General features: G+C 38.4%; 1 protein-coding gene across 4 annotated transcripts in view; it reads left to right on the top strand.

The window, feature by feature from the left end:
- BTBD9 (BTB domain containing 9) overlaps positions 1 to 24,049 on the top strand; it is a 437,363-nt gene that overhangs the window by 39,968 nt on the left and 373,346 nt on the right. For all 4 annotated transcript variants that reach the window (XM_088831208.1, XM_055407251.2, XM_055407252.2 and 1 more), the window contains exons 4-6: positions 1,324 to 1,588; positions 8,463 to 8,682; positions 11,759 to 11,878. In XM_088831208.1, the coding sequence (XP_088687334.1) occupies positions 1,324 to 1,588; positions 8,463 to 8,682; positions 11,759 to 11,878 (605 nt within the window). The remainder of the gene's footprint in view (positions 1 to 1,323; positions 1,589 to 8,462; positions 8,683 to 11,758; positions 11,879 to 24,049) is intronic.

Genomic DNA, 24,049 nt, shown 5'->3' with positions numbered 1-24,049 from the left:
TGAGACTCTAGATCACATAAGAGGAAGGCAGGTCGCTGCTGCTTTCTTTTAAGGTTCTTCTGGTAAGTTCTGTGTGCAGGAGACTGCCACTGGGTGGTGGTTCTCAATGTCATGACGTCAGATGGACTCTGGTGGTGTTGCATACTGATTTTTGGTTTGTATCAGTATTTCTCTGACAGAGAGTGCAACTGATGAGTCCTTATTTATGGGGGTGAAGTTCATAAAGGAGATAATGTGTATTGTTGTTGAGTTGCTAAATCATGTCTGACTCTTTGTGGCCCCATGGACTGCAGCACGCCAGGCTTACCTGTCCTTCACTGTCTCCTGGAGTTTGCACAAACTCATGTCCATTGACATGAGTGATGCCATCCAACCCTGTTGCCCCCTTTTCCTCCTTCCCTTAATCTTTCCCAGTATCAGGGTCTTTTCTAATGAGTTGGCTCTTGGCATCACATGGCCAAAGTATTGGAGCTTCAGCATCAGGCCTTCCAATGAATATTCAGGGTTGGTTTCCTTTAGGATTGATTGGTTTGATCTCCTTGCAGTCCAAGGGACAAGAATCTTCTCTAGCACCACAGTTCAAAAGCATCAGTTCTTTAGTGCTCAGCCTTCTTATGGTCTTTAAGTCATTGGTTTTTTGTTTGTGTGTTTGTTTGTTTTCCTCTTTTGGCCCAGAATTCACTGTTGTGCAATGTTTTATATCATATAATAACTAGAATAAAACTATTTTTCCCCAGTCTTCCTTTGAACCCTGGTGATTGTCTTTCCTTTCCCTTTCTGTGTTGCTCCTAGGACCTGAATATTTTGAATGGGAAAACCTATTTGAAAAGCTTCATGTCTTGTTTTGTGTGTAACTATGATTTTTGCTTAATTTTTAGAGGCACAGATCTTATAGGGTTACACCAGTGTTGCTGGAAGTCAGTTTAGGAATACAAGACCCAAAAATACGGTAGAGCAGTAATCCTGTGGAACAACAGATTTTGAATTTTAAATAGCTAGATGTATCTTACTGACTTAGAGAAGTAAATTCTGCTAAAGAACGTGTACAGAGCAACAGCTTCTCACATTGCCATTTTTCTTGTTATTTTAATTAAAGATGGGTGCACGTGTGTTGAAAAGACTAGGTACAAGATGCCTGCAGCTGTTCACACAGCCACAGTGGGCAAGAGTGTATGGCACAAAGAATGAGGAAAGAAGATGGTCAAAAAGAGTTAATTGCTTAAATATAAGTGATACTTGCAGTTCAGGAAAGTTTTACTTATTGATCATACACATGGTTGAGCTCCATAATAACTGGAATTTTTTCCTTTTTATCCTTTTCAGACAGCACTTTTAAACATCGTATTAAGAGATTCATTTGCAGCTCCTGAAAAAGATATTTTCCTAGCCTTGTTAAATTGGTGTAAGCATAATACAAAGGAGAATCATGCTGAAATCATGCAGGCTGTGCGTTTGCCTCTGATGAGCCTCACTGAACTTCTGAATGTCGTGAGGCCTTCGGGACTATTGTCTCCTGATGCCATCCTGGATGCTATTAAAGTTCGATCAGAGAGCCGGGACATGGACCTTAATTATAGAGGCATGCTCAGTAAGTACCTGTTTATGCCAGTCTCACCAAAAAGTTTTGTTTGTATCCTATGACAGTCTCAGCGACAGAACTCTAGCTACCAAATTGTAGTTCAGGTGTACATGGTAGGTGTCAGTCTTAGAACGTAGAGCTCTGCTTCCTGTGGATTGCGTTGCCTAGTCCTTCTCCTGCTAACTCCCCCTAGTATTGCTTAGCCTTTGTAGACCACAAAATATGTATTTCTTGCCATTTCTGGACAAACTTCTCTAGTGCTCCCTAGAATGTCAAAAATTTTATACTTTTGTGAGAAGTTTCTTCTCATGTTAAGATCTTTCCTCCTTTCCTCCATCAAATCAGTACCGAATACATGCTATATACTTATTATTTCAGGTACCATGAACATGGAGATTCTAAATATTAATAACAATAATAATGGGTAACATTTATATAGCATTTCCAATACTTACATGGTGTTTTTCTTATAAATAAAAATAATAGCAGTGAACACAACATTTAAAACTAACATTTCTCAACATTCAACACACTTGAGTAGTCTGTAGCAAATGCTTGATGAATTAATGCAAGAAGAACTGACTAGAAGCAGTGGAAGCATATTACTGCTGTATAGAAAGTAGTCAAAGCCGGTAATAAAAGAATTGAAACCTGGGCTAGAGTATAGAGAAAGAAGTGAAAATCTTAAGTCTGAGACTCGGAGAAGACCTTTGGCCAGGGGTCCAAAGGTAGAGAAGGAAGAATTAAAGGTAGGAAGAAAACTGGGGTAGAGTTACAGAGGAGAGAGCGTTTCTATGGAGAACGGAGGTCAGTGGTATCTGGTGGTGCTGGGAGGACAAGAAGAATTGAGAGAAAATTTTTGGATATCAATTGTGTGGATATAAATTGGTAGTAGTCTGGACAGAAGCTTAACTATACAGAGAATTAGGCCATAGGTTTGAAAATATAGTAAATACCATGTATGACTGCCTGGTTTGTATATTGAAGTAAAGGTAGTGGAGAAATAGTATGGTAGCTAGAGGGAACAGGTCAGGAAAGATCAGGTAAGAAATTAGAGGTGCTGGAAAATGGTACTGGTTAAGGGTCAGCCTTTGATAAAGGGTGGGAGGAGGGAGAGGGGAGAAGTAACGAGAGGAGTAATATAGTTTTAGCCTTTGTAAATCTTCATTGTTGGATCCTTTCTTACTTAAGCTCCCTTTTCCCCCTTCTTGTCCTAGTTTTGACTGAGGTGTTGATAGGGCCCCAGGCCCAGTTTCATTATTGCTGTAGGTAGAATTGGGACATTGCTGCAGAAGTGAGGAGATGCTTTGGATGTTTCATGTAGTTACTGGAAGCTTGGTGATCAGCTGGTCAATATAGGTGTCAGACCTGGGTTACAGTAGGCCCATGAAATTACCAAGAAAGGGGGTGATCAACCAGTTGAGGAGCGTTCAGTTCCAAAATGATTGATACGCTGCTTATAAATGAAAAATTCTTCATTTTGGAATAATTCAGTGGGAGCTCAAGGAGGAGATTATACAAAATGCTTAGGAATCTTCTAACTTATAAACTTGAAAAATGACTAAGTAGCAGACTTTTTTTCTGACTTTTTCATTATATGAATAGTAAAATTAATAATAGAAATACTGAGCATTTCACTTTCCTCTCAGACCCTAAAATATAGGATAGTTATTTTCTAAGTAAATGTTATTCAAACATTCATATTATTTTTTTAAAATCCAGTTTCTTCACTGTTTGGGGAAAAGAGGTCTAAAAATTCAGAACTGTTCCTGAGCTGATGGTCCAGAAAGACAGTTTTGCTTATTTTGAAATTATTGTTGAGATTTGTTTGTTTCTTTGTTCTTTCCTGGTTATAGGTTCGGAGTCTTTGGGGACTTCCCATGAAACATTGAGAGTTTCTATCTTGGGACTAGGGAATTAGTATCTAGGGGCACAAATACTAACTCCTTTTTTTTTTAGTTCATTAATATTGGTTCCTGCATGGTTTAATGCTTACAGTTGCATATCAAATTAAAGCAATTTCCACTCACCCCTTAAAAAAAAAGAGGATCCAAAGGATGTTTTTTTTTTAACTTACCAGTGGTCTGTCTTTTTGAGAATGTGCTATAGATGTAGTTGTGTACATATATAATGATGAGCATCAGTCTATATATCTGTGGAAAGGAAATTAACTTTTTGGGGGGAAATTAACTTTTTAATTAATTTTTTTCCTTAGGATATTTAAACTACTTGTGCTTAGACCATTCCTTAATACTTAGTTTTGTCCTAGCTGTGGAGCTATTTCTTCCTTGAAAGTTAGTGCTTTTTCTCTTCCGACTGAGTTATACTTTGTTTTGTGTATCTCAGATTTTAGGCTTTGGGAAACAGAACAGTAATTTCTTGTTTCTTCATGCTTATAACAGATAGCACATCACAATTTCTGTCCTTAAGATGTTTTTTATTGGCTAAAAGTCGATATGCTTTCTTGGCCTGCTAATTTATAGTATCGGTTTATGTTTGGGTGTGTGTGTGTTTAAATCTGTGCTGTAGGTACATGGTACCACACACCTATTCCCATAGTTTTCAATAACTAGACTGAGGGGGCTTGCCACTGTGAAACTATAATTGTTGTTTTTCTTGCCTACTTTCCTACTCAGAGTGAGCTTCTTGAGGACTGCAGTTATATTTTTCCTCCTGTCTTTTCCCAGCACCTAGCACAGTGTCTAAATCTAGACTTTTCCAAATAAATGAATGAATGAATCTATCAGTTGTTTCTAAAGTAGAATTTAAAATTTGTCTCATCTATCGCATAAAGACAGTAATAACAATGAACCTTTAATATTTTGAAAATTCTTGACTCTCTTAGTATTGCCTTCCCAATTGTAGTTTTCAGTATCTTCGTCTGTAAACTAGGGGGTTCACAAGTCATCTACTGAGATTCCTCCACGGATGCATTTCGTGTCTGATATGCACTCTGTCTCCAATAGACGGTGCGCTGCTCGAGGGCTGAGTCCAGCACAGTGAAGAGCACACAGAAAGCAGCTTAGGAATTTATTTTTCCTTTAAATAAATTGGACGATGATCCCTTTCAGTTCTTGTGTGTTTTCATTCTGTGATCTTTGTAAGTAACTTGACTAGAGTTAGAGGGAAATCGATGCCTGAGCTGGAACCAAAGTGCTCATCTGACTCATGAGGCCAGTACTCGTTGACAGTCTCCTGCCTGGGTTATTTTCTGTTTCTGTTTTGTGGTGTGTTTAAATACAATACTGTTAGATGTGAAGACAACCCTACAGGAAGTGTAGATAATGAGGAAGGTTAAGGTAAGGAATGATCAGGAAAGTCATCTTTATTGCTTCTCTTGCTGCCAGGAAGGGTCCATACATTTTTCAGGGAAGTCAAGTTGGGGAGTAGAGTATGATCTAGAGGACAAAACTGGGTAGAGAGATTGCAGAGGGCAGAGAACTCAATGTGGATCCAAATGATCCATTAAGGGTTAACAGCCATCTCAGCCTATATGTAATAGAAAGTTCAATAAAGGATGATTAAGAACATGAAGCAATTAAAGAAAAACACACAAGATGATTAACCCAGCACCATTCACATTTTGGCACTGTGTAGCTAGGGGCTGGTCCTGCTGCATTTCTTCTTAGTTTTTCTTTCCAATAATTGGCTTTTTTCTGCCATAACTGTGGAACTTTAGAGTTTCATTTTCTTTCCTTAGTATTTGTAAAATGCATAAAATTTAGAAATGTAAAGAAAACAATTATTGTCGTCTACTGTCTTGTTTAATCTCTACCACCTTATTTTTTTGAGAGCTCTTTTATCTACTGATAGACAAATAATAGGCAGTAAGAATATTCGTGGCTTGAATTATTTTGTTATGACTTGAATTTTTTTTGTGTGATCATTTTCCTTTTTAAATTCATTTAACTGTGGATTCTGGGGAAAAAAATATTTGGAGTTGTAGTTTTAATCCTTTGAGATCATAGTTCCCATGAGAGAATTTCCATTTTTGTAAATGTTCCCAATTTTGAAGTGAAAGATGCTCACAGGGAATCTATATCAAGAACAGTTAGATAAGTTCTCAAGTCCTCTTGAAATAAACTTCAAAAGAGAACTTAGAATTGTGGTAGAAATTTCATTTCCATTTTAGGCATTCAGCTACAGCCACTCAAAACTCTTGTGCCTCATATGTTATTCTTGATAAATTTTAGAAGTGAAAAAGCTTATGTTTAGAGAAAATCAAAGGATAGCAGCAGGCTCTACATCTGAAAGCTTGAGTGGCTCCTTCTTTGTCTTGGTCTTGACTAGTGGTGTCAGAGCTGGAGGATATGCTTCCAGTGGTCGGCAGCAGCAGACTTTGGACACCCACATTTTGTACCCAGCAGTAAGGGAACAAAAGTTCATTTTTACTAAGTAATGACACATCACTGATACCTGAAAATCACAAATTTGAAGCCTTTGTTTGCTTGCTTTATAAAATGCTTCATCTCAAGATTGGAGGCCTCAGCTTTTCTCTGTTTGGTTCACTGAGGGACCCCCAGTGCCTCACATGGTACAGAATGGGTCCTTAGTAAATGTTTTTTGACTAATTGAATGCTTATACATATCTAGTACTTTAGTATATATTTGCAGTATAATTTTTACAGTAACTGTGAGTGGGTTGGGTAAATTATTATTTTAGATGAGAAAGCAGATTCAGAGATACTAAGAGACCTCATCAGGGATAGTAGGTGGTAGAGCCTGAGTCTCAAACTTAGGTTTTCTCATTTTAAGTCCAACTTAAAAACACAACAACAAAGTTTTATCAGACTGTTTCTTTCCTTTGGGACTTAAGTAACCTTAGAAGGAAGAGCTAGTAAGAGGGGAAAAATATGGTCTTCCAATGAGAAACCGTTTATGATGGTGGTAGCAGGGCAGGGGCCCTGGTAACAGACCACCTGTGTTCTAATAACATCTCTGCTCCTTGCTGACTGTATAGCCTTGGGCAACAAAGTCCACCTAACTTTTCTCTGTCTCTACTTCCCCATCTGTGAAATGAATGTAATAGGAGTCCTACATTCAGGATTATTATGAGAACTAGGTCAAAGGAATTGATAACATTTGTTAGATAAATGAAAAATAAATATGAACACTATGTGTGATTTCCATGAGCTAATAGAACTTTTTTGTTGTTCAGTCATTAAGTTGTGTCCAACTCTTTGTGACCCCATGGATTGCAGAATACCAGGCTCCTCTGTCCTCCATTAATAGAATTTAGGAAGTTATAAACTGAAACTGTCTCTTGGACAGGGAGATCAAACCAGTCAATACTAAGGGAGCTCAGCCCTGAATATTCACTGGAAGGACTGATGCTGAAGCTCCAGTATTTTGGTCATCTGATCAAACAGATGACTCCTTGGAGCAGTCCCTGATGCTGGGAAAGATTGAGGACAGAAGAAGAGGGCATTAGAGGATGAGATGGCTGGACGGCAGCACCGATGCAATGAACATGAACTTGGGCAAGCTCATGGTGAGGGACAGGGAGGCCTGGCATGCTGCAGTCCATGGGGTCACAGAGAGACACGACTGGGTGACTGAGCAACGACAAAGTGAAACTGAGCACATCAGTCTCTGGTGGTAAGAAGCTGATCATGATTAGGTTTTATTTTCATTTGGTTTGGTTTCTGAGTTGCCTTAGTCTTTTGCAGGTTAACTAAATTCAACCCAAACCCTATTTTTAAGCTGCATTTTTTATCATCAGCTGGAGCCGTTCTCTTTACCTGTCTTCATTTGAAAAAAAAAGTTTTTCAATCTGCATTTTCCTAGAAATCTGCAATAATAAATTGCTCCTTTTCCCTGAGAGCCTAATTTTAGCTCATGCTTTCACCTAGTCAGATCACACAGCCAAGATATATATATTCTGTGAGAATTCAGCATTTATTTATAACATCTGTAAACTTGGCCATTGCTCTTATTGTGTGCTTTTTTACACGTTTTGTAAAAATAATGGCAGTTTTTTAGAGTTTAGTCTGTGCTTTGCAAAGATCTTTTCATTTAATTCTTAATTCAAAACACCTGTGGGATAGATGATGCCCTATTGAGAAACCGAAGTTCAGAGAATGTGACTTCCCCAAAGTGACACATCTGGTTAAAGGTGGCAGCATTATTTAAACCCTGACTTCGAAGCTCAAGATCTTAACGTCTATTTTATGTTGCCTCTATCACTCCATGGAGAGAGTGTCAGTATTAGAATGTTAGTACCTGGAAGACAAGTTTCCAGATCTGTGAAGCAAAATTCACATAGAGAACTTCAGAGTCTTAGGAACAATTGACTCTTAGTACATCTAGTGTTGGAGAGGGGAAGAGGAGGGTTAGTTATAATCATAATATTAATTTTGATGACAGACTGAATTTTTATTTTTGAAAGTGTATCTTCTTTTAAACATATTCTTGTTTTTTAAATAATTGATTCAACAACACGTCCTTGTATGACCAACAGCTCTGCTGTATGGGAAATTTTCTCTTTCTGTTCTGTCAGAAATTGGACCCATCTGCTTTGCTTTTATATTTTGTGCTCAGTCCAGGCGGCAGGTATAGGTCATTTTACATGCTATTTTTGTCAAGTAGATATTAAAGCTTCTAATAGAATGAATTCAGCAGAGCTGATTTGTTTGTCCTAGAACATGTTTTTTCCTAGTATTTACCACTTTTTCTAAGTCATAACTAGTCCCAGGCACTTAGTGGCTATGGTGGTGTCATTAAATTTCAACTGTGATGGTATCTTAATCCTCACAGACATTCCAAATCTCCTCTCTCTCATTAAATGCATACACTAGAATCAACTAGAATTTTAATCTTTTCCCCCCAAAATGGAAAATTTAATAAGTAACTGTTAACCTTGCTTTTTCTATTTTTCACTTAGTACCAGAAGAAAACATTGCAACTATGAAGTATGGAGCCCAGGTTGTGAAAGGGGAGCTGAAGTCTGCCTTATTAGATGGTGACACTCAGAATTATGATTTGGATCATGGATTTTCTAGGCACCCAATTGATGATGACTGTCGTTCTGGCATTGAGATTAAGCTAGGTCAGCCGTCCATTATCAATCATATACGGATCCTCCTGTGGGACCGAGATAGCCGGTGAGTCATTAGCATGACTTGGAGAGAAACTGACATGTTTGATTGAGATGGCCTAACTTTGTGGTCATCAGCTTTGGTTTTACAAATTTGATGTTTTATATCTTTGTCATCATTTTGCTATTTCTCTTGAAGTTTAGTTTTAGGGGAAGAATTAAGTACATTTCTTTAAAACAGCATTTTTTGCTTCTTTTCTGTGTATGAAAGTAATGAATATGTTTTTATTGTGAAAAACATAGAAAATACAGAAAAGCAAAAAGAAGAAAATAAAAATTACTAGTAATCTCACTGGCTATTATTAATCTTTGTACTAGTCTAACTAGCATTTTTTGTTTTGCATAGTGATATAAACACACAAACACACACAAAACAGAAACCTGTAAAACCACACATAGTTTTACAAAATAAAGATCAGTTATACAGACAGTAACTTCACTTTTTAATGAAAACATTGTGAATATTCTACTCTTTCAAAATGTTACTTAAAAAAATATTTTTTTAGGGACTTCCCTTGTTTTCCAGTGGCTAGGACTCTGAGCTCCCAATGCAGGGGACCTGGGTTCAATCTCTGGTCAGGGAACTGGATCCCACATGTTGCCACTATGAGTTCGCATGCCACACTGAAGATCCTGCATACTGCAACATAGATCGAGGATCCTGTTTGCTGCAGCTAAGATCCAGTGCAGCCAAAATAAATAAATAAAACATTTTATTGAAGTATAGTTTATTTATGTTTTTAATTTCTGCTGTACAGCAAAGTGATTCAGTTATATATATACACACACATATTTTTTTTTTCATATTCTTTTCCATTACAGTTTATCATAGGATATTGAATATAATTCCCTGTGCTATAGAGTAGGTCCTTGTTTAATGATTGTTTGGTATTTTCCACCGTGTGGATTACCACTATTTATTTACTTGATTGATTACTTTTAGATATTATAAAAACTTAAAAAAATCTATACTATGGATAAAGAAAAAATTGTCTTTTAGTGTGGATAAATATCATTATCAAAACAAAATTGTGAAAAAGATTTGGTGGGGTTCAGCCTAGAAACCCACCAGTTTCAAAAGTTGACCTTTCTTTCTAGCCACTCTGGTTTTCACCCACTGTGGTGTCTGTGTTCAGCCATGATGGCAGAAGTACCAGAGCAGTAGGATGACTAAGAACTGAACAGTCTCCCTCATTACTGCTTATCTTTAACCTAAACCCTACATACCCAGATACTGGTGTGCAGTCTCTAAGGCTCTACTCATGTTTTTTACGTCTGGGCAAGAAGGGCTTAATAGTAAGGATGATGAAACCCTGCAGATCTTGCTGGTTAATTCATTTTTCTTGTTAGCACCAATGACCACCACACTGGGCTTTCCAGCCATTTGAGCCAACTGTGAGGGAAGCTTTATGAAGGGAGAGCCAGCCTTTCCCATGTGTGTGGATGTTGGAGGTTATCTCTTGGTTGTCTGTTCCCTTTATATTAAGAATATATTGATATGTATACTGATATATATCATATTAGATATAATATGATGTTTGTTTGGCAAAATGGAACACATTCATGTATTATTTCCATGAGTCTCTGATTAATAATAGTAGTAGGCACTGTTCTAGAAGTTTTACATATATTCATTCATTAAGTTAATGATGAAATTAGTATAAAAATAATAAAAGAAAAAGATTAGCACATTTGAAACTGAAAGTAGTTATCATCATTTCCAGGATGTTAAATATTTATAGGCCACTTTGTTTTAGTATGTGCGTTAACATTCACAGGGGACTTAACTTTACCATATACCAGTTGTTATCTCACAGAAGTTGTTACCATTCTAAGCAAAGGTGGAAAATTCAGAATCTTAAGCCAAAAAGATTCTGACATGTGTTGTAAAATTATATCCTACATTGCTGATAACCTAGAGAGGTTCAATAAAAGGTTATAACCAGTTTAAGACTGAGCGATAAAATGAATGGGAGTGAGGGGACAGCAGAAAATGAGGGGATGACACAAAATAAGCTGACCTTTTCTGGTCACAACTGTTGGTTGCAGGCTAACATTTATGGTCACCTAAATCTTCTGAGATTGTTCCTGTTGATATTACAGTACAAGTAATAACTGCATCTCAAATTTAAATTTGGCTTATGACAGGGGAATATGGATTTGTTCAGGATGGGAACAGCATGTAGTGGTCCAGGGTAGCTGACCAGGGGAGGATGATAGGCTGTTTTCATTACTGGCAGATTATTAGCTGCCAAATTTTAAGCTGTACGGAAAATAAACACGTAATATCTCTTCACCCATGTCATTTATTGTTCTGCAGGCTGCGTTTGTGTGTGGGATGGTAGGAGGCTGGGAGGTATCAGGAGATAAGCTGGCCTTGGTGAGGAAATGTTCAGAGTTGCCTTTCCTCCTGGGAGAGTAGGGCTGAGCATCCAGGCCGATGAAGGCAGAAGGAGAAAGCACCCTTCTCTATTTTCTGTCCTCTCTGTCATGGCTTTATTAATCTGCTAATATGGTGTGTGCAGGGCATCCTGGTCCTGTTATGTCTTCTATACCTGATAACATGCCAAGCACCATGCTAGACCCTGAATATATGAAGATAAATATGGCATAGTACATGTTCTTAAGTAACTTGAGATTTTCCCCGGTGGCTCAGCGATAAAGAATCGGCCTGTGATGCAGGAGACTCAAGTTCAGTCCCTTTGTCAGGAAGATCCTCTGAAGAAGGAAATGGCAACCCACTCCAGTATTCTTGCCTGGGAAATCCTATGGACAGAGGAGCCTCGTGAGCTACAGTCCATGAGTCACAAAAGAGTTGGACATGACTTAGTGACTAAGCAACATGTTCTTAAGCAGCTTGAGACCTAGTAAGGCAGACAGACATGTAAAGAGATAACTTCAATACATATTGTAAATGCTGTGTTAGGTGGATCTATACAAATTTCATCATCAGGATTTGGTCATTGTTCAGAAAACCTAATTCATGAGTAGTGTATTTTTTGTACCTTTTAACATTTTATTAAAATTCCACTTGTTATTTTAATATGGTCCTTTTTTTCTGCCCTTTTCCTTTTGATTCATAGGTCTTATTCATACTTCATTGAAGTATCAATGGATGAACTTGATTGGATCAGAGTGATTGATCATTCGCAGTATTTGTGTCGTTCCTGGCAAAAGTTATATTTTCCAGCCCGTGTCTGCAGGTAGTTCGCATGGCTTATGATATTGATGTTTGGCTAAAGAGTTATGAATGTTGAGAAACAGATTTCGTTTTCTGTCTCACAGAAGAAAAGTTTTTCAGGGTATCAGTTACCAAATGCATTCCAACTAAAACACTTAGGGAAACTGTGGAAAATTAAACGTCTTAATATTTATAGTGTACTGTGAAACTGTTTTGTACCATGTTTATGTAATAGACCTGTAAATGAATAAGAAGGGACACTGAGATGTGGAAATGCTTTTTAAGTTCCATGCTATACCTTGAAAGCAGAGCTATTGTTAGGGGGTGCGTTCTTTCCACAAAAGCCAGGAGAGATAGTTTTGGAGGCTTCCCTGGCAGTCCTTAGGGCCAGGAGGAGATTTTTGGATGCCATTGTGCATGTTCTGAATATCTTTGTTCTTTTTCTAGGTCAGTGAATATCAGTGGGATTTGACAGAGCAGGTGTTTCTAAGTGGGGTTGTGTTTGGGGCGAGGGAGGCTGAGCTGGTGGGGCTCTAGACTCACACCCTCCCTTCAACCAGAGCACCTAAAGTTTTATTGTTGTTATGTATTTTAGCTCCATGTAAGTTTGTTTTTTAAAAAGTATTGATAAACTATTCTAACGTTTCATATTCTTACTTTGGGTATAAGTCATCTTTAAAGCTTTCTTTCTGAAATTCTGTAAAACCAGGATGAGTGATGAATTGAGAAGTTGGTAAAAGTGGTTAAAGACCCCTGAAATTCTGTTGTTGTTTTTTTTTTTCTGTTGTGCTTTTCCCCTTGCAAACTGCCTTTCAGATATCATCCTAACTCAAGAGATCAAAGGCAGAAAGTGATCGGTTTGTTTAGTTAGGTGTGACGAGAAGGGAAGGGAAGGGATATGGTGGGTATAAGCCAGGGAGCATGTGGAGCAGGCCTCCTTACCCCCAACCCTGACTCTCCTCCACACCCTTACTCATGTTCCCGACTGACATCCAGTGTGGCTGAGTTGGGGTAGATGGGGCTGCCCCACATTATTTACTCTCCTAGTCAGCAGATACCCTTATACTTATTTAACGCATGATCTAACAGCATCAGGCTGAATTCTTATTCCCACCACAGGAACACCACAAAACCTTTCAGCCTCTGGTACTGTAACAAATGTTGCCTACATTTTATTTTTTTTTTTTATGGGTATGACCAGACACATTATTGTTACCCAGGGATCCTCTTGTGTGGAAATGAAGAAAATCAATTTCATTTCCCCAAAGAGGAAGTAAAGTGTCTCAGGTCTGGCAGTTGCTCTTTTATCAGAGGGGTTTTGAATGGATTAAAATGAGAGGGACAAGAAATTGAGTGAAGATTCTGTGTCTCAGAACTGCCTAGGGATACTTTGAGAGTGACGGAGGTGCCCCGAAGTGGAGGACGGGATTGAATCTGCATCAACTTACATTATTACGGTTGTATCAGGTTAAAAAATAAGCAGTGTAACAACCAGAATGTCTGATGTGGTCCAAAGGACTCTGTTTTTATATTTAATTTGAAACCCTAGAAACATGACTCCCAGGATGAATTGTGCCTATGATAACAGCTATGACAAAGGCCATGTGCTTCACTCACCTGAAAACTCCTGCCTTGTGGAGGGAGACATGTGCCCGAAAATGTAATTCTCTTGTTCACTAAAGGACATTGTTTATACTCCCTTTTCCTTATTTTGTCTCTTCTGTGTGGCCTTGCCTTTGTTGTTGCTTTTGTGTGCTGTAGAGCCTGGCTGTATTCGCAATGCTAACTTTTGTCCTGTTATAGCCAGCTTCCAATGCTGGTAGAGAAAACCTGAGCACAGGTGTTGTTGGAGATAGTGATGACAAGAAAAGGAGGGAGTCCTGTATGCCTTTTAGTGAGAAAATATTTTAATATTTATAACCACTTTAACTTATCATATATTTAAAAAATATTTATTTATTTATTTGGCTGTGCCGAGTCTTGGTTGTAGCACGTGAGATGCAAGTCCCTGAGCAGAGATCAAACCTGGGCCCCCTGCATTGGGAACTCAGAGTCTTAGCCAGTGGACCACCAGGGAAGTCCCCTGACTTATCATATTACTTCCTACATTCCGTCATAAGCTCTGCCTTTTGTGATAGTTTGGAATTTTGGTATATTTTTAAATGAACTTAGTGAGCCCCTGTTGATTATCCAAAGATGCCTTGTGTTTGGTGTTTCTTATCTTCACGGTCATTTATTGACTACCTAAGCAATGTTCTAAATACACTTCTTCCAGAGACTTTACTGGGCACATATAAATTCTTTATTTCTTTAGCACGTAAGTGTTCAGTTTGCATTATGTTAGTTAATTTGCATATTTGTATGTCACCTTTGTTCTTCAGCTTCCTTTACCTGTTTGTCTTATCTCTGATACCAAATTATAAGCTCTTGGGCGTAAGGAGTATGGATTCTAATCTTTTAGTATTCTTTATGGTATTCAGGCTATGTAGGTATGAGGTAGGTACTCTTGTATGCAGTAGGTACTCTGTAAATGCTAGCACTAGTTTGGGGTCAAGGCACTGACCAGGTAACGACAAGAGATTAATTCAGTATTAATATGTATATATTTTCATTGGTGTTTTTTACCCATGTCTTTGTTAAAATGTATATCTGTGCTGGAAAACTTTGGATTGGTAAATGCTGTGACAGCAGATGTAAGGAAGTGGTCTGCTTTTTCTTTCTGGGCCCTTTTCAGGAATGCATGGTTGGGCTGCTCAATGTAGCCAAAAGCTTAGACTAATCACAGCCCCCTAGTCCCTAGCTGGAGATGAAGAAAAGTGGCTTGTCAGTTCTGGTACAGTTTTCCGTATGGTTCAGTTCAGTTCAGTCACTGAGTTGTGTCTGCCTCTTTGTGACCCCATGGACTGCAGCACTCCAGGCTTCCCTGTCCGTCACCAACCCTCAGAGCTTGCTCAAACTCATGTCCATCGAGTCGGTGATGAAATCCAGCCATCTCATCCTCTGTCGTCGCCTTCTCCTCCTGCCTTCAATCTTGCCCAGCATCAGGGTCTTTTCAAATGAGTCAGCTCTTCACATCAGGTGGCCAAAGTATTGGAGTTTCAGCTTCAACATCAGTCCTTCCAATGAACACCCAGGACTGATCTCCTTTAGGATGGACTGGTTGGATCTCCTTGCAGTCCAAGGGACTCTCAAGAGTCTTCTCCAACACCACAGTTCAAAAGCATCAATTCTTTGGCGCTCAGCTTTCTTCACAGTCCAGCTCTCACATCCATACGTGACTACTGGAAAAACCATAGCCTTGACTAGACAGACCTTTGTTGGCAAAGTAATGTCTCTGCTTTTTAATATGTTGTCTAGGTTGGTCATAGCTTTTCTTCTTAGGAGCAAGTATCTTTTAATTTCATGGCTGCAATCACAATCTTCATTGATTTTGGAGCCCCAGAAAGTCAGCCACTGTTTCCACTGTTTCCCCATCTATTTTCCATGACATGAAGTGATAGGACCAGATGCCATGATCTTAGTTTTTTGAATGTTGAATTTTAAGCCAACTTTTTCACTCTCCTCTTTCATTTTCATCAAGAGGCTCTTTAGTTCCTCTTCAATTTCTGCTATAAGGGTGGTATCATCTACCTATCTGAGGTTATTGATATTTTTCCTGACAATCTTGATTCTATCTTGTGCTTCATCCAGCCCAGCATTTTGCATGATGTACTCTGCATATCAATTAAATAAGCAGGGTGACAATATACAGTCTTGACATACTCCTTTCCCGATTTGGAACCAGTTCATTGTTCCATGTCTGGTTCTAACTGTTGCTTCTTGACCTGCATTCAGGTTTCTCAGGAGGCAGGTAAGGTAGTCTGGTATTCCCATATCTTTTAAGAATTTTCCACAGTTTGTTGTGATCCACATGGTCAAAAACTTTGGCATAGTCAATAAAGCAGAAATAGATGTTTTTCTGGAATTCACTTGCTTTTTCTATGATCCATCGGATGTTGCCAATTTGATTCCTGGTTCCTCTGCCTTTTCTAAATCCAGCTTGAACATCTGGAAGTTCATGGTTCATGTACTATCATTACTTTGCTAGCATGTGAGATGAGTGCAACTGTGCAGTAGTTTGAACATTCTTTGGCATTGCCTTTCTTTGGGATTGGAATGAAAACTGACCTTTTCCAGGCCTGTGGCCACTGCTGAGTTTTCCAAATTTGCTGGCATATTGAGTGCAGCACTGTAACAGCATCATCTTTTAGGATTTGAAATAGCTCAGCTGGAATTCCATCACCTCCACTAGCTTTGTTCTCAGTGATGCTTCCTAAGGCCTACTAGACCTCTCACTCCAGGATGTCTGGCTCTAGGTGAGTGATCACACCATCGTGGTTATCTGGGTCATGAAGATCTTTTTTGTATAGTTCTTCTGTGTACCCTTGCCACCTCTTCTTAATATTTCCTGCTTCTGTTAGGTCCATACCGTTTCCGTCTTTTATTGTGCCCATCTCTGCATGCAATTTTACCTGATATCTCTAATTTTCTTGAAGAGATCTCTAGTCTTTTCCATTCTGTTGTTTTCCTCTGTTTCTTTGCATTGATCACTTAGGAAGGCTTTCTTATCTCTCCTTGCTATTCATTGGAACTCTCCATTCAAATGGATGTGTCTTTCCTTTTCTCCTTTGCCTTTTGCTTCTCTTCTTTTCTCAGCTATTTGTAAGGCCTCCTCAGACAACGATTTTGCCTTTTTGCTTTTTTTTTTTTTCTTGGAGATGGTTATGATCACACCCTCCTGTACCATGTCATGAACCTCCATCCATAGTTCTTCAGGCACTTTATCTGTTTTATATGGTACTCAGAACCATCTTCTATCTTATCAGCTTTGTTTTTTTCAGGAAAAGACAATTTCTGCTATACCCATAAATTTCCCTACCTTCACATTGTCTTCTTGGCTATCTAAGAAACTCTCTTCAAGCCCTTGCTTAGAGTTCTTAGATGGTGGAGCCTGGAACTGAACAAAAAACACTAATAAGAAGTGGAAAAACTGAGTGCCCTGGGGATGCTTTAAAATTTTTTTCTGGCTATTTCTCAATATGGTGCTAGTATATTGGCAGCTGTATAATGTTGCTGAAATATGAGAAGACTTGAAAACATGGATGTGAATGTGTGTAGAGGTAGCCTGCATATGGCTGGTAGCTAGAATTACTAGAGCCATCTTGGTGTAAAACCTGAGAGTTGAAGGGGAAGAATAGTTGGCTTGAAAGCCAAGTTCTTAACAATATACCTGTTGAGAGAGGAAAGGAGAGAATCGGTGGCAGATAGGTTTACTGCTGGAGCTGATTAGAGAAGTGAGAGGAGAATGCAGAGGAGCCAGAAAGGGTATTGAGCAGGGTGCAACCTGACAGTTCCGAACATGACACAGGAGGGTTGAACTCAGTTAACACTAAACTGGTTCTTTCTTCCTTTCCTTTTGTTTTTAATTATCAAAATGGAAATGTCATTTTATGACATTTTAATTATTAAATTGTAATATAGTGTTAGTCGCTCAGTTGTGTCTGATTCTCTGCAACCCCATTGACTGTAGCCCACCCGGCTCCTCTGTCCATGGCAAGAATACTGGAGTGGGTAGCCGTCCCCTTCTCTTTGACGTTCCCGACCCAGGGATCGAACCCACGTCTCTTGCAGGTGGATTTTTTTACTGTCTGAGCCACCAGAGAAGCCCAAATTATAGTATAGTATACGTTTCAAATACTGATAAAGCCTGCCTTCTGATAAGGCTGTACTCAGTTTCTACCAATAGCACATAGAAATGCCCCTTTTTCTGAATCCCAGTGCAGGCATTGTCAACATTTGCCAATGTGATTTAAAATTTGTAAAAAAAATGCCTTATTTTAATGTGGATTGCCTTTATCATCAGTGAAGTAGGATATCTTATAGTACTTGACATTGATTATTTCTCCTTTATAAAAAGCCTGTTTTTGTCTTCTGTATATTTTTCTTCCAGTGTGATTATCTTTTTGTTTTTGGCTTGTGAGAACTTTATGTTGATATTTGCATCTTGATATATGTGTATAATATAATGTATATGTGTGGTATATATATATTTATACTTACTTGTATATGTATGTTTTATATGATTATACTTTTGCCTATCATGTATCTTTTATTAGTTTTTATTAGTAGTACTTTTTATCATATGGAATTTTATGTTTAAAAAAAGTAATCAAATCTGTCCCATCTTTTTTTCTGGTTTCTGGTGGTCTGATATTATGTTTAGAAGGGTGTTCCTCACTCCAGCATTAGGATGTTATATTTTTAGAAGTTTTTCTACTTGTTATTTTTATCCTTATATCTAAATATTTAGTGCAGCCAGAATATTTTTCATGTATATTTTCAGATAGGGAAAGTCAGCTGACTAAGACCATTTATTCAATAATTGTTCTTACCACACTGGTATGAACAGCCGTATTTTTCATGTGCTAAATTCTAACGTATATTCTACTCTGTTCATTGATTTCTTTGACTGTTAATGAAAATGTTTTAATCATTGTGGTTTTCCCTTCCCTCCGTTTTCTTCTTAGAACTAGAGATAATTGCCAAATGTGTGGAAAAAAGGGTGTCGTAGAGCATCTGCTGGCCTTGTCTCTTGGTCTCACTGGTCACAGTAGAGGTCACAAATGATGAAAACCATCTCACTGGAATGGTTCTTCTCTCACATACAGCAGGACATTTAGGCGTGCTTCACCAGCTAAGAAAATAGACTTTTCTTCATTTATTCATCTGTGAATTCATCCATTACTTACTCATTTCACAAATAACCTCCTACTTTGTGCTATACATTGTGTTAGGAACTGAGGCCATAGCTCTGAAGAAGACTGCCAAGGTTTCTACTCTCATAGAATTTGGGAGGAACAGATATAAACTGTAAGAAAACATCTGGTAATTTTAAGTGTTGTTAAAATGGTACTGTGATGGTGACCACGGTCGAGGAAGTGAGTGGTTATTTAAAATAGGCGATCGTTGAAAGCCCGAGAGGGGAGCTGGGTGTTTCAAGCAGAGATTTAAGAGGATGATATTCTCTGGTCTTTGTTGTAGCTATTTGGGCTTTCTTTGGTGTTCACTGAATGTTATTCAGGAGTAACTGGTCTACTGTAGGAGGCCTCATTAGATGAATACTAAAACTGTGCTGCTTCTTGGTTTAGGGCACTTTAATCTCTTTTATTGCTACCATACATTCCGAGTCCCCTCTCATCTCTGCCATCATTAGATGCAGCATAATTTTTTCTACCCATTTTCATTAGATTATAGTACCTAACAGTGCTATAGATCTACAAGACATAAAACAAATGAGAAAATAAACATTGCTATTTATGGAAGCATCCTTTCCCTACCATATTTGCATTGTACAAAAGCGTGTGCGTCTTCCATTTTTTCTCTTTTGTTCTCCCCCAACCTCATACCTAGGCACTGATGTATTTATTTGCTTCTAAAGGCAGACACGTTTACATTAATCAGTGGTTCTCATCCGGATGCTTTATAATCATACCTAGAATTATGCTGAGCCTTTATTTATATGATTCATGTCGTCAGAATTCAAGAAATGCCTTATTCAGATGTAAAGGAAGAAGGAACAGTTTCAGTTTTTAAAAGTAATCATTTTATTTCATACTTTAGTAATAATTTAGTTTGAATTGTGCCTCCACCTACAACTTTGATATCATAATTGAACTAATACAGAGTGACCTGCAAGCAGAGGAGCATTCTCTTCTAAGAGTGCAAAGCGAAATGTCGCCACATGGTGTCACTAAATCATAACAGTTTTACTTGGGGCTGACGAGAGATTGAAATTGCTTTTTTTAAAAACCATATTTAAATATAAATTGTTCTGAAGTCTGTGATTTGTGAAATAACATGTGAAGCTATTTGTACTATTTAAGTCTTTTACTCATGTGGGGCATTAATTATGCCTGAAGTCCGCAGAGGTACATTCAGGTGCTAGCCAGCCCTTGACTTGTCATCTGCCAACTATAGCAGATATGTGGGCTTCTGTAGTACAACTATTGGTTTCATACAAATAAGTTCTTTTTTTATCTTCCTTTCAAATTTTTAAATAAATGGAAGAATAACTCAAAGGAAATAGATCCATTAAATATTTATAAGGAATCAGGGAGCAGAAGAAAGGAGGAGTGAAGAAAAGAGAGAGAGGGTTGGTTACAGGACCTCAGAGGAGAGACAGGAGGAGAACGTCTAACATTTATTGAGTGTCTGTTGTGGGTCAGACACATACTGCTCCTTTATATGATTCTCGTGATACCTCTAGGAGAGGAACGCCACTAACTACCTTAATTGTACAAATGCGGAAGCTGAGCCTCAGAGAAGTTAAATATGCAGTCTGTCGGTTTACCGTTAACATCACAGTCCAACATTGCCTCTGCGGACTGAGGTGAAGAAGTTGCTCTGCTTAAGGGTAGGGGGAGACATGGAGTCTTGGACAAGCTCTTGCTGCCTCTTTGGCAGGAGCAGTGTCCAGGCGTGCTGGAATAGAGGGCTGGGGTGGCCACACTCTGCTCATGCCAGCCATAGTCCCCGTCGTGACAAGGCTACTGAGGAGGAGGAGGAGGCAGAACAATTTCCTCTTTTAAAATGCCCCACGGGGAGTGTGGCAATCCTTTATGTATGTTTTGTCAGTTTTTCAATAGACCTTTGAATTTTCCTGCCCCTTAGTTCTTCATGAGATGATTTTAGGCTTTGTTATTACAGAGTGCAGCTGATGTTCTTAACTCTTGATTTGTTTTGCTTCAGCTGTGTTTAGAAACAAGTTTCATATATTACAGAATTTCTCTTCACAAGATCTTCTTACATCTTGAATTGCTTCTTTTTTAGTTGATGAATTTTATGTTATTTTCACTTAGGATCCTCTTATTAGGCCAAAAATATTTTCTACTGTGTTTTGTATTCAGTAAGACCTTTGAGACATGGCTATTTGTGCTTAAGTTTTTCAGTTGAATCTAGGCTTTTTGTTTTTGTTTTATTTAGTTTAAAGGATAATAACATGTTGAGCTGCTTTTGTGTTAGTGGAGGAGTTGAAACACGAGAAAATAGAACAGGAAAATACAAATTTTCCTTTGAATTTTATCTTATAATTTTACAGTATAAATTAGCATCTTTTGATAAGTGTGAGATGATGTTAATAACACCAATGACCTGTCATTATTTCCTCAAATAGCCATTTTCTGTTTTTTATTCTGGAAGGGCAAGAACTATATTTGGTAGTAGTACAGTTGCTTCCCAAGCAATTTCAGGATTAAGTTCAGATAGTACCTCCCTAGTTGATGATTAAACATCTTTTTTCCCCCTTGTTTTCCCTCTGCTTGTTCTACTGTGCTTAGTTGCTCAGTCATGTCTGACTCTCTGCGACTCCATGGATTGTAACAACCCGCCAGGCTCCTCTGTCCATGGGGATTCTCCAGGCAAGAATACTGGAGTAGGTTGCCATGCCCTCTTCCAGGGGATCGTCCCAACCCAGGGATTGAACTCATGTCTTCCACATTGCAGGTGGATTCTTTACTATGTGAGCCACCAGGGAAGTCCTTCCCTCTACTTAATTCTACTCTGTTACTTATAGGACTTACTCATCAGGCATTCATTCAACAAACTTATTTATTGAATACCTGTTATATTGCAGGCACTTAGTTTAGGTTCCAGCATAAAAGGATGAACAAGACACAGTTGCTGCTCTCACAAACTTCATGATATAATAAGAGTGACAACTTTCTAACGATGGATAAAGTAAAATGTGATCGGTACAATAATAGATGTGTGTGTGTGTGTGTGTGTATATATATATATATTATTGTAGAGCACAGTCATGGGGGATCCTACAGAAGAGAGAATTTGGACAAAGGGATTGAGCAGAAAAAAGTATGGGAGAAAGGATGCTCTTTGTTCTTTTGCCAAAGGCAGAGTCTGCAGTGGACTTGGTCAAATCTAAACTCTTCACCCATAGCTCTGCATCACTGGGCCCTTCTGCTTCTCTAGCTTCTTTTTGGTTCTTAGTATAAATTCCGTTTTTGGTTTCACCAGTCAAAATCATCTATTTAACGGGAGTTTCCTGGCATTCCAGTGGTTTGGACTCCAAACTTTCACTGCCGAGGGCCTGGGTTCAGTCCCTGGTTGGGGAACTAAGATCCCACAAGTCATGCAGTAAGGCCAAAAAAAAAAAATTATGAATGTGCCATCTCCCTATGTGAATGTGCCATCTGCTCATGCCTTCTACCTATGTCCCTAAGCTCAGAGACTATACATGACTGACACTTCTCTTTTCATGTGACCCTGTATAACTGTTTCAGTTATCTGGCACTTGGTTTCATTTAGTTTTTGTTTTGTTTTTAATTTCTTTCAGTAAGACTAGAAGATTCCCTATGAAGAACCATAAACTAGATTAATTTTCACAAAGAATATTTAGAGAATAGTAAAAATTCCCAAGAAGTGAAGGAAAAAGAATCCCTCTTTTGGAGCCAGGATTTGAGTCAGTGTGTCTTTTGCTTAGAAAAATAAGGCACTTTTGTAGGTACTTTGTGTTGGGTATATGCTGTCTATAAGGAAGTTGACATGAGTGTACCAGTTCTCCACTTCGAGATCTCCTTTTGGAATATACTGGTTTGGCCAGAAAGTTCGTTCGTCTGTAAAACCCCGACCATTTCCCCGCACTTATTTATGGGACTTAGGAAATGCTGAATCAGGAACGCAGGTATTGAACTGTTGTGCATGAGACTGGGGGTCTGTCAAGGAGAAAACAGGGAAGGAATAGAAGACAAAGTCATCTGGGACTTTAGTCTCCTTTATATGATCGAGGTGCCTCCAGCATAGGAAACAAAAGCAAAGGTGAGCTATAGAAATGAGAGCAGAACCCCAGTAATTAATGGAAATGGGGGAAAAGTGGTTCTGGGACCTCCATCCCAGCCTCTGGAGTGAATGAGGAAATAATGAACTTTCACTCAGTTTTCTTTTTTGGAAGGTCGAAAAGAAGGAAGGACTGCTAGATCTTAGAGGTTAAAAACAAACAAACGTGGATGTGGGGTTATTTGTGAATTACATAGTCGTTTTCCAATCCTACTTACTTGGGAAATGGTTATCTAAAGAAGATACTGGTTGAGTAGTTAATATTTCTCTCAGTGGAGAATTAGGCCTATGTATATTTAAATTTTACTCAACATTGCCCAGCATTGATTGCTCTGACCTTTCATAACATTTATAGTTTGAATCACCCAATTTTGCCATAGTAGATCTTTATATGTCCCTCCAATTTTTTTTTTATGGTTCCTGGACCTCATTGTATATTCCTTTGGTAGTATTTGCTTATCAGATATCTTGTTGAATCCCTTTAGCCTTCTAACATCCCTGAATTTAGGTGGCTGGAAAATAGTAATTTTTTTTCTGGAGAAATCCTTTTAACATTTTTTTCCCCAGTGTTAGAAGGAGATACTAGGAAACGAAAATATTTTATTCTTTTTGCAGAAAATATGCTTAAAGAGAACTGCATGTACACGTCCCATGGTTAATAAAATCATCAGAGCTTTTTCAGTCATCATTGTAAATGGTACAGGTTCTCTGGATCAGGGTGCTTTCTGTGGATACAAGGTTCGCTCAAGGGACACTGGACCAGAAGTGAAACCAGATTGCTTGTTAGGTGCCAGAAATTCTGGGCAGAGTGCCAGCCTTGGTTCACCTTTAAAAATTCATCTTCTGGTATGAAAATAGAGGGCTTGATCCCGACAAGGAATAGCGGTAGCATGAATACTTGGACTTCCTTTGGCCCAAAGTACTTTCATTGATGCTAGGGAAGGTGGGGGGACTGATTGGTGTGGACCAGCAGCTTTGACCTCGTTTAAGAGCTGCAATATTTTCTCTAGCAGCCTTACTTCATTATGTTTCAAATTATAATTTCATAAGTTAATAATTGTACTTTCAAATAATGTGGGTCATATATACACATTGAATGTGTTCTGTCTGATAGGAAGCTGTAGGTTTAACTTCTAATAGTCATAGAAATTCTATGCACATTATGAAGCTATTAGGATGTAACAGCTGTTTTAGTTCATTTCACCCTGCAAAAGAAATGTGATGCAGGCTAAAATGATCAGTAATTATGTATTTTGAAAGCTAAACTTCCAGTTACAGAAAGAGCTAATTTACACATTAGATACTG

The sequence above is a fragment of the Moschus berezovskii genome, chromosome 23, assembly GCF_049115385.1.
Source record: "Moschus berezovskii isolate FMDL1 chromosome 23, NW_MosBer_1.0, whole genome shotgun sequence".
Taxonomy (NCBI): domain Eukaryota; kingdom Metazoa; phylum Chordata; class Mammalia; order Artiodactyla; family Moschidae; genus Moschus; species Moschus berezovskii.
This window is presented reverse-complemented; position numbering and strand designations above follow the sequence as displayed.